This window comes from Primulina tabacum, chromosome 11, assembly GCF_025594145.1.
Source record: "Primulina tabacum isolate GXHZ01 chromosome 11, ASM2559414v2, whole genome shotgun sequence".
Taxonomy (NCBI): domain Eukaryota; kingdom Viridiplantae; phylum Streptophyta; class Magnoliopsida; order Lamiales; family Gesneriaceae; genus Primulina; species Primulina tabacum.
Genome location: NC_134560.1, coordinates 12,703,404 through 12,714,695, shown reverse-complemented (window position 1 = coordinate 12,714,695; position 11,292 = coordinate 12,703,404). Strand labels below are relative to the sequence as shown.

Genomic DNA, 11,292 nt, shown 5'->3' with positions numbered 1-11,292 from the left:
TTTAGTTGGAATTCGAGATTTTATGTCCGGCTCTTCTCTTATTAATAAATTGTAGTTTGTTCTTTGTAGTACCATGATATAAATGAAAAATAAGCCAAATCCTTGTACGTCTTTCTGTTCCCATTACCCACCGGCCATTTGACATATTCCGAGAAAATAAAAAAATTCTCATTGGTGGTTCACAATATTATATCCTGCACCTGCTCGCACCAAATCCTGCCTCCCCAGCCCAAATCTCTGCTCTCCAGGCTGCGTCTCCTCGAAACATCGTATTCAAATCATGCGCCGATCCTCGTTTTTCTGTCTGAATTAGTGTACGAAAATTCGTTGGAAGCCTTTATTTGGACTTGAATTTGATCAGGAAGCCTGACAATGGCGTCAAGCGGCGGCGGCGAAGCATCGACGTGGCGGCCGCAGGAAGAGGGACTGCGGGAGATCTGTGTACTTCTGGAGAAGCAGATGGCTCCGTCCTCCGATGACAAGTCGCAGATTTATCAGAAGCTCCAGCAGTACTCTCAGTTTCCTGATTTCAATAATTACCTGGCATTCATTTTTGCGCGCTTGGAGGTCTCTTTTTTATTGTTACCTATATAATGAACTTGTGTTGGTGATTTTTTACTTACGGTTTTTGAATATTTATGTTTTGTATCCTATACCACGATGAAATTCGGCAACTATAATTGTGATGAATGTATATGTTTCACGCCTCAGTCCCTTTGGAGGTGGCAGCGGCCGTAGCAGTAGATTCTGCTTTATTACAACGAGGGGACTATATGGGAGGTGGTACTGTATGCTATCGTTGTTGAATGCTATCGTTGTTGAAAATGCTGTGAAAGTAACGCCTATTGCATTAAAGTCGAAATAAATGTGCATGTCACGCGATGAATGAAAACTGGAGACTGTTTTGTGATTTAGCTTATGAGTTTCTGTTGGTAATTTGGATGCTTAGTATTATTAACTAGGTGTCTTAGGACAGGTGTACTTCTGTGTTCACCGAAGCATTCAAGAAACTATGAAACAGATCGGTCAAGGATTCTTAATCTGTGGGCGAACATATACTCTAAGAAAATGATTAATTTTATATATCTACGCCCATGGGCCTGCAGAATGGAATTTTATGTTGTCTTAACTTTCGGGTGAATGATGTTGCAGGCAAAATCAATTGAAATTAGGCAAGCAGCAGGGTTACTTCTAAAAAATAACCTTAGAAGTGCATTAAAGGCTATGCTGCCTACAAACCAGCAATACCTGAAGTCAGAGTTGTTACCTTGTATCGGAGCAGCTGATAGGCAAATCAGGTCGACAGCTGGGACTATTATTAGTACTTTTGTTCAGATTGGGGGAGTAGCAGGATGGCCTGAACTGCTGCATGCACTTATGAAGTGCTTAGATGGTAATGATGTCAATCACATAGAAGGTGCTATGGATGCTTTGTCTAAGGTATGGATTATCATTATATTTAAGTTATTCCTGAGTCACTTTTTCTCAGATTTTGGCTTTTGTTTTATAGACCACCATGTGAAAGTGCTTCATGCATCATTTGGGGTCGTCTCAACGAGCTAAATTTTATCATTACATAATTCTATAGCTTTGTCAGGCGCATACGGTTGATGTCTGATACTGTGAAGGAATTTCTCCGTTGTGTTTATCTTGATCAAATAGACATTTTAGCATGAAACTGTTGTACCTTTTCTATAGGGCCCTTTACTCTTTCTGTCACAGTTGTTCTTAATGAGAGAATAATATGGGAGACAGGATTCATATAAAGGTCTAACGCTTTACTGACGTGTTTTGACACAGATATGTGAGGATGCTCCCCAAGTGCTTGATTCTGATATTCCTGGAATATCTGAACGACCCATTGATGTTTTTCTTCCAAAATTCCTCCAGGTTTTTCACCAGTTATTTCTTACATTGCTTCTCTCTGGCTGTTTGTCTCATTGAGTAAATGGAACATATTTTACCCATGGACTCATTTATTAATTTGTATTATTTTGTGCAAACAGCTTTTCCAATCGCCGAACGTTACATTGAGGAAGCTTTCCTTGGGTTCTGTAAATCAGTACATCTTGCTAATGCCTACAGTGAGTTCAACTGGATTAGTTACTTTTCCAGTTTTTCTTTTTTATCTTTTTTCTGCATGTGACAACTTTTCTTATGAAATTTACAGGTCTTATATTCGTCTATGGACAAATATTTGCAAGGTTTATTTGTTCTCTCTAATGACACTGCTCCAGAAGTTAGGAAGTTGGTAAGCAATTCTTTCAGTTATCAATTGTTAATCAGATAAAAATCAAATATTTATCTACTTTTCATTTGTGATTAAGTCTGAAATTACCGTTCTCCTCAAATATTCATGCTGGCTTCCTCACGCTTTTTTCTTCTTGGACGATGGTTTAATTTATACATTGAATATTTGGTCTTACCGAATTAATTTGTCAGTGAGCCTTCTGTGATTCACCGTGTTAGTTTAACTTTTTAATAATCTTTGTAAGCTTAAGCGCATCAGTGAACTAATATGCTAGATAACCGTTATCTATACATGGCTAAGTTAGGTGGTCCAATCATGAAAAGTTGTGGAAATCCAATCATCACCATGCGTTCAATCTAAGATAAAAAGGACAAGTGTGAACTTTTGTTTACTTCCCGATGAAGATATGAAGTCTTTTCAAAATACAGCTCCACCAAAAGTAAACAGATCTATGGGACAGACTTGTTTAATATGTCATACATTCGTGTCTATCCATTCTATCATTGAGCGTTCGTGATTGCATGAGTTCTTTTGGAACTTCTTCAACTTTGCCTTTTCATTTTCATTTTGCCTGTGATTCTGATTTTGGGTGGACTGTGCGAGCTTAGTTTGTGAAAGTTGCCCATGATAATGTAGACATCTTTTTCCTTTTCAGCTTTTCTTTCTGATGTTCTATTATTGACATTATTTTCTCATTTTTTTTGGATGGCTAAGAAGTAAGGTTGGGTATTTTGTAGAGATGGGTTCTTTTTCACTTCTTTTTCTTGGATAAAATATTCAATAAAACTGGCTAATTCTGTAAACAGTTATACACTATTTTGTTTTCATACTCTTTTGTAGTCAATTGGAAATTTACTTTGCCTTGCTGCCCACTATACCATGATTGGAAAAGGAAAAAGTATTCTGTGATTGCTTGTTAAAAGTTGAGATCCTTTGAAGTTTATCTATCCAGGTTTATTCTTATTATGCTTAAAATTGCCATGGAATCTGGTGATGAATTTTAAACTTGTGCCATTTTTTTGTTTTATTAATTGATCATGATTTCATTGACATTAGTCACATCTTTTGTGACTTACATATGATTTGCTAAGTTTTAAGGCTTTCATTTATGAGTCACTAAACTATTTGGTGGCATTTTGTTTTTTTTTACCCTTCCGTGGAACAGGTGTGTTCTGCATTTGTTCAGCTAGTTGAAGTTCGTTCAGCTGTCCTGGAGGTGTGCAGTTCTTTTTTTCATGCTCAGTTTTCTACAATGTTCAGTTTAAAAGTCACTTCAATCTTTTATGATACTTAAATACATAAATAAATTTGATCTGATATTTTTTTTGGGGTACATAAGATTCGGTTCCAAAAGCTTTTCTTCTGCTGTCCTTGTATTAATTAGATAACCTTATGCAGCCTCATTTAAGGAATGTAATCGAGTATATATTGATAGTCAACAAGGACCCCGATGATGAAGTGGCTCTAGAAGCTTGTGAATTTTGGTAAAATAGTTGTTCTCTTCTTTATGCACCTGGCAATATCGTGTTTTTTTTTAATGGATTAGTTTTGTTTGTAAATAGAGGTAAATTTCCATGTTTCATTTGCATTTGCATCAAGTTTTAATGTTTAGTAGGAGATGCCATCTTGTGAGTTGATGATCCAATATTCTTTGACTCTCCTTAGTGATTTCACCTTGCATGTTTTGGAAATTTACTTTTTTGAAGCTCACAGCAACTAAGTTGGATTATTCACGTTAGTTTCTTTCTTTTTTATGTTCTGCATTATTTTGACCACATATTTGATGTTTTGGTTTCTAAATAAATAATTTATTTTTTACTTTTTTTTTTCATTTTTATCTATCTCTGAATGCACATGTTTAGCCGTTCGAGCTATCGATGTGTAGGTTAGGTTGTAGAGTTCCAAATCTTATTCCATTTGATGAAAAGATGCCCTTGAATATTCTGCTATGTTCTTCAATAGGTTGTTGTGCCCAGGTGTCAAACGCTGCATCCTTTTTGCTAATATGTTGTTTCTCATATGTTTATTAATGGATTAATAGGTATATACTCGCGATCTCATTTACTAACCCCACCATACTGGTTACAAGATATGAATGTTAGAGATGGCCTCATGGCCCAGTCAACTAGGTTATTGGACAGCTAATCTAATTTTTGTCAATTACTCAAAAATGTTCATGGTCCGAGCAGATCTTAAGATATTTAGCCCTCCTTATTTCTGAAGGACACCCAAGTTTTAACTTGAATGTCCTTTTGCCTTATTTTGTTACTTTTATTCCTTTACCAGTTCATTTTCTTTCATGTCTATTATTGTATTCATAATGCCTTTTCAACTCTGTAGTTATGAGTTCCGTATTTAAGTTGCTGACTTTGGTCTATAGGTCAACTTACTGCGAAGCTGAATTGCCCCCTGAAAACTTGAGGGAATTTTTACCACGCCTTATTCCAGTATGCTCCCCCATCAGACTCTCATTATATATCTGATGCTACTTGTTTATATCTTTCGATGAATTTAAACAACTTGTGTAGGTTTTGCTTTCAAACATGGCTTACGCTGATGATGACGAATCAGTTTTGGAAGCCGAGGTTTGTAGTCTGCTTCATTACCGGACTTCAACTTGATTCAAACATTAATTGAAATTAATGCTGTTTTTTTTTTCACCTTTTCATTGCAGGAGGATGGATCTCTTCCGGATCGAGATCAGGTTTACTTGTCATTTTTCTGTACTGTTACTTCATATGATTAAAATCACAATTTTCGTAACTATTATTTAACCCAGGATCTGAAACCTCGTTTCCATTCGTCACGTTTTCATGGATCAGAGGATGCAGAAGACGAGGTGTGTATTAATTGATCATCCTGTCATATTGTCCAGGGAGAAACTTGGGTTTTTTTCTTTACTTTAATTTTTGTGTACTTTGGGGTGGAATATTTACATTATGTCGAATATTGCATGTGTGTTATTTTCAAGTGGTGAGCATTTTTGGTTTTTTGGGAGTGGATGACCTTGAAATTTTGTCCTGACCGCACAATTAATTAGATGTCAATTCTATTTTTAAATGATGTCTATAGCACATATTTTCATTAGCTGATAGGATTTTTTAATTACAGGATGACGACATTGTGAATGTTTGGAATTTGAGAAAGTGCAGTGCAGCTGCTCTGGATTTTCTCTCCAATGTTTTTGGGGATGATATTTTACCCACATTGATGCCCGTTATAGAGGTGGTTAGGTCGCTTTGCTATTTATTGTAGCTTCTGTTCTTTGTTTTTCCCTTGCTAGTTTCTCTACTTTATTCTCATTATTCTCGACCTGACTAAAATTTCCTGGGACGAAAATACTCTCGTTACATGCGTGCGTGGTGTAATCTAATATATTACTGAGCTTATTTTAGATCTTATGTATTGTGCTGCAATGCCCCAATTTTTTCCTTTCTTTTTCCTTTTTTTTAATCCCTGTGAACAAATTGCTTCATATGGTTTTTGGATAAAAATTACCCACAAAGAAAGAGTATGACACATTTAAGCAAATCTTAAGAGGGCTGTGTATGTCTTTAGATGCACACAGACACACACACACTTCAATCTTTCTTTCAATTGCATCATTCATAGTGAATATGGACAATTTATATAGCGATTTGGTGATCTACTTTGAAATAGTTTTTAGACAATATTTTCGAGAATACAAATTTCTGCCGTTAATGAAAATATATGAAAATGTATTGCATTACTTGATCATATTCGTTAAACAATTCAATTAGGTAGAATTTATTTAGGTATGCTTTTTAGTGTATCGTTTTCCATTATTAATTTGGAAGAAGGCCATAAAGTGAAGCGTGAAATCCTCGCAATTATTGAGGGTAGCTGCTGAAATAATTTGAGAGGATGATATTTGTGCTTTTTGTCTTTTCAATTAAATTAATCATCCAGTTTTATTATGTTTTGATTACTTCTCAAGCTTCTATAATTTTCGCTTTTTCTTTTTATGCAGAAAAAGTTGTCCACTGGCGGTGATGAAGCTTGGAAAGACAGGGAAGCTGCAGTTTTAGCTCTTGGTGCTATAGGTGAGGGTTGCATTAATGGACTGTATCCCCATTTGTCAGAGGTAAATGTTTATATAAATTAGTTCGAAATGACTTCTTAGGTTTGCATTTTGATTCAAATCTCTTTCCCTCCCTTATCTCATTTTTTCCATTCTCAAGTATTTTAAGTAACCTGACACTATTAACTCCACAATACTTATACTATTGTTGTGAAATTACTTTGTGTTGATCTGATTCTACATTTCTTTGCTCCTTAAAGTATAAAAACATGTTTTTTTTAAGTGCATGATTATCCATCAAGTTAAGCATATCCTACAGTATGTCAAACAACTATGCTTTAAGGGCATAGCAACGTAACTCAGATGTTCTGTTATCTATGATTTCCTTGCAGTTCTGTTGTTTATATATTAATCTTGGCTATTCAATGTACTTCAACATAAAACATTGGGAAACAGCATGTTAGAAATTTGGTGGGGTCCATAATTGTCAATAGCGAGTGTAGCGCTCGCTATAGCGCGTAGCGACGCGAAGCCCCATGGCTACAGGGCGCTAAGCGCACAAGACTTCCACATAGTGAGCGCTATCGTCGCTATTAACAAAATAGCGTTGAGGCGATAACGACGCTATAGGAAAGAAAAGCGTAGGACTTTTTAAAAAAAAGTTAATTTTTGGCCTATGAAATCAACGCTGTACTGTATCGTCTTCTAGTTCAATCTTCTCCATTTCTCCAAGCCTTACTTAAACCCTACAATTGTCAACCGCTTCTCTCGCCGGACATCGCGCTGTCGGCCGTCGGACATCGGGCTGTCGGATTTACATGCTTGTGGCGCTTTACTTTCAAATAGCCCTCGCTACGCGATTCGCTCTGCGCTACGCTACGGGGCGCTACGCGCGTTCGACAACTATGGTGGGGTCGATAACTGCCAGGGTGATGAAAGCATGAACTCAATTACGCTTTAGCTGCAGATTTGTGGAGTAGCAGGGGCCATAGCTTGAGATATCATGGTTTTCAGACCTGCATGAAACTTTAGTCAAATATCTGACCTTACCTAAGGGTGAACATCACTTGGTAATCAACAATTAACCTTGGTGATTCAACGACAGACTGTGTTGATGCTTTGCTAAGATTTTCACATCATGGAAGTGAGGCAGGGAAGAAGTACAACATAATGAAAAACTGCGAAGGATAGTCCTTGCTGCCATGGAATATAGAAAAATAAGAATATCATTCATCACCGGATTTTTTACAAGAATATGCTCTAGGTTTTCTACTTTGGTTAGTTAGCCTTTCACTTCCCCTATTATTGACAAATTTTATGTTGGTTGTAAGATATCGGACTCTCTTGTTAATACTGCTCAAGTATATTCCCCTAATGTGTACCTGTTCAGCCTTTTGTTTATTATCTAAAGAAGATCCTGTTTTATGGCAATATATTTGCTTTCAATTCTTTTGTCCTCATTAGCTTTTTTACTATCTCTGCCCCATATTCAGCCAATTTCTTATCTGAAATAGGAAATTACCCTTAAAAGCTCTCTTGTAGGACCCATTTTGCCCAATTCAGATTACAATTCAACAAATTGGTAAATTACTATAATATCTCTTGTTATGTGTCTGAAATAGCTATGTAATTCAACCGTAAGTTACCAGGTGCAGTTAGTAGCATGGATTTCTCTTTCTAAACCAAATGCCTTGTTTGCTATTGTGTTATCTATATTTTTTGTTTGGCTTTCAAAATGAATGTTATTTTCCCTCAAGTTTCTCCTAGCCACGATCAATTTGTTTTAATTTTCTTGTCATGAGATATGTTATCAGAATTATGTTTGTTGTGGTAAAAATTTGTCGTAAAATTTCTGTGGCCTGAACACATGTCTGCTTAAAGTGAAGCTCAGACATACCAGTCATAACACTATTTTTGGATCTTTTTGTCCTTAATTTTTCTTTTCTATGTTTTTGATGGCGCGATATTATACCAGTTTGTTTAAGCTTGGCCATTTCTCGGAAGTGTTTTTTACTCATTCTGATACTTATTTATGCTTCTTGTAACATCAAAATTTAAATTATGAAGACTGGTTCAGCATTCTCTTTTTTCCTTATCCTAATTTGCGTAACATTCTTTTGATTTGCAGATTATTTCATTTCTGACTCCACTGCTAGATGACAAGTTTCCCCTTATACGGAGTATCTCTTGTTGGACAATTTCCCGTTTCAGCAAATATATTGTACAGGTAATATAAATAGTCTGGTTAGTTTTTGTTTGAGATAGAGAAGGATCTTCGACTCTTCTCTTATGATGCTTTGAAGAACTCCACTACACTGACCTCTTTGGATTTTTTGAAGTAATAATTATTTCTAGATGCTGAACCATGTCTGCTAATAATGTTTTAAAAGTGAACCTGGTAAAATTTGGTTCAAGAGTAAATGGCACTTTTTGTATTAGTTATTTGAAATCATCGATTGCTTGATACATGAAGGAAAGTGTCCCCTATACTACTTTTTTTTTTTTGCTTAAATCTATGGTGAATTTTTTTTATATTCGGAGTACTGAGCAGTAGAAACTTTTATTTCATCAAGACGCCAAGTTATTGCAAAGCTAGTTCTTGTTTCGACTCAAGCCTTGGTGAATATATAATTTATTTAGTGTTTCGTTGAAGTGTAATAACATGCCACCAGTTCCCGTATACCTGTGACACAAATGGCTATAAGAAATCTTTGATTAGTTAGGTACACGCCCTCACATCGTGTTGGAGGGGCTAGGTTTCTTTGTTGCGGTAATTCACCTCCCTAGTTGTCTTTTTACAGTTAACTAGTGTTTTTCAAACCGGAGCTTGTATTGCCTCGAAAGTAGTGAAATGGTACTCGACGCAAGTGAACATATTTGTTTAGAAGGTATATTTTGCCAGGGGGCAGACAGAACAGTTTTTCCTTTGCACTATTGACTGAGCTATTCCAGCATTAGTCTTTTACGGTCCCATCTTTTAGTGGAGGTTCTATTTCTTGGTTGACTGATATATAGATATTTATATATGGCTTGAGTTATGTTCTTGTGCCTAATTTTTTGTTTCACGTACTTTTTTTGTTTCCACTCTGATACTTGGTTTTCTAGATTCAGAACAATTTGTTTGTGTTCTAGGGTACTGCCCATCAAGAAGGTCATGACCAGTTCGACACAATTCTTATTGGGCTGTTACGGAGATTATTGGATGATAACAAGCGTGTGCAAGAGGCTGCGTGTTCTGCTTTTGCGACACTTGAAGAGGTTTTTTTTAGTATAGATTTATTTTGCTGTCCATCTTTCTAATTCACCTCTCTACCTGTTAAACACAGCTACCGAAAATGAATGCAAATTCTGTTCCTGGCTGCCCTAACGTTTTCTTTAATATGCAGGAGGCTGCAGGAGGATTAGTATCACGATTAGACGTCATTCTTAGGCACTTAATATTTGCCTTTGGGAAATATCAGGTTGACTTGTGTTCCTAGTGTGCTCTGTTCTGTTTTAATGCTATCAAATAGGAGATCAGAACCTTTTACTTATGCTCATGCATTAGAATTTCTAGAGTCTACTCTACTCTTAATTTCTTGTTCTTTTGTTAAATTTGGCTCAAATTTTACAGAGACGAAACCTTAGAATTGTATATGATGCTATTGGAACTTTAGCAGATGCTGTCGGAGGGGAACTAAATCAGGTAAAACTAATGTAAAAGCTTTAACATCTCTTACCTCAGTTGCATTTATGCTCATTTTCTTTGTCATGCTTCTCCCTCACACAGCACCGCATTAACAAATATTACTTCTGTATATATTGATTACCGCAGCCCCAATATCTCGAAATCTTGATGCCCCCATTAATTGCAAAGTGGCAGCAGCTATCGAATTCTGACAAAGATCTTTTTCAACTGTTGGAATGTTTTACATCAATAGCCCAGGTACTTAATCACCTTTGTATGTCTTGAAATCATTTTATCCTTTGGTATGCCTCTTCCACAACATCAAAAGAATACTATTCTAAACTTTATATAAAATTTGAGGACTCTATTCATATCTTTTGACATCTGATAATCTGAGCTGGCAAAGGCAGTAAGACACTGACATTTACTTTGAATAAAGCATGCTTAAATACCGCAAGTCCAATATGTTATGTTAACAACTGGCCTTATTGTCCCTGAATTTTTCATGCATTTCAAACATGGCTCTAATCTCGAGATGCTGACACAACTCTTAATTTTCTTCATTTTGTTGTGATTGGCTAAGTAGTTAAAGTTGTATGTATAATGGCAATCAGAAGCATTGTTTAGATTTATTGGGTACTTTCCAATGTTTAGAGAACTATCTTTTCTTTGCTTTTAAATCAAATATGCACATGATTCAACATTGTGTTTTAATGGGCGTAGGTCGTCATAAAACTATGGGCTATTGAATTTTTTTCCTGACTGAACACTTTGTTTTTGTATGATTGTGACTAAGCTGTGATGGTAGTCAGAGTTAATAATGTGTTCTTTGCAGGCACTAGGAACTGGTTTTTCGCATTTTGCGCTGCCAGTGTTTCAGAGATGCATTGACATTATCCAAACTCAACAATTGGCTAAGGTTTTCTGCTGCATGATATTTGTTTACCGAGTTATTGATTGGATTAAATATTTAACTTTGTTGGCATCTATAGAGTATTTACTAACAATTTTCCTATGTACGTTAAACTTCGATCCTGTGTTCTTATGATTTGATTATGTAGATATTTTTCCAGTAACATTCTATGGTCTTGCTCTAACATTTATTTCCCTAGATATGCAAGTTTCTTCAGAGTTCAAGGCAGTCTGTGCTGTGGGACCATAATGATTAAGAATTTATTGTCACTTGTTTAGAATGTATGGAATTGTCTTCTATATATTTTATTTCTGCAATATCATATCAATTTGCAACTGGAGACTGCGCCTGGCTTTGTTCGCTTTTTTCTTTCCATTCAATTGAGTGTACTGGTCCTGTTTCTTAATAAGCTCGCCCTT

The 11,292-nt window shown here is 36.0% G+C and overlaps 1 protein-coding gene across 1 annotated transcript in view; it reads left to right on the top strand.

Annotated features, from left to right (window-relative positions):
* The first annotated feature begins 204 nt into the window (after positions 1-204).
* Positions 205-11,292, top strand: part of LOC142519920 (transportin-1-like) — a 30,534-nt gene continuing 19,446 nt past the window's right edge. The window contains exons 1-19 of the mRNA XM_075622937.1: positions 205-567; positions 1,153-1,440; positions 1,801-1,890; positions 2,007-2,084; positions 2,171-2,251; positions 3,417-3,467; positions 3,650-3,735; positions 4,632-4,698; positions 4,780-4,836; positions 4,926-4,955; positions 5,031-5,090; positions 5,363-5,476; positions 6,243-6,356; positions 8,422-8,520; positions 9,426-9,551; positions 9,680-9,754; positions 9,907-9,978; positions 10,108-10,218; positions 10,796-10,879. Of these exons, the coding sequence (XP_075479052.1) occupies positions 373-567; positions 1,153-1,440; positions 1,801-1,890; positions 2,007-2,084; positions 2,171-2,251; positions 3,417-3,467; positions 3,650-3,735; positions 4,632-4,698; positions 4,780-4,836; positions 4,926-4,955; positions 5,031-5,090; positions 5,363-5,476; positions 6,243-6,356; positions 8,422-8,520; positions 9,426-9,551; positions 9,680-9,754; positions 9,907-9,978; positions 10,108-10,218; positions 10,796-10,879 (1,878 nt within the window). The 5' untranslated portion in view covers positions 205-372. The remainder of the gene's footprint in view (positions 568-1,152; positions 1,441-1,800; positions 1,891-2,006; positions 2,085-2,170; positions 2,252-3,416; positions 3,468-3,649; positions 3,736-4,631; positions 4,699-4,779; positions 4,837-4,925; positions 4,956-5,030; positions 5,091-5,362; positions 5,477-6,242; positions 6,357-8,421; positions 8,521-9,425; positions 9,552-9,679; positions 9,755-9,906; positions 9,979-10,107; positions 10,219-10,795; positions 10,880-11,292) is intronic.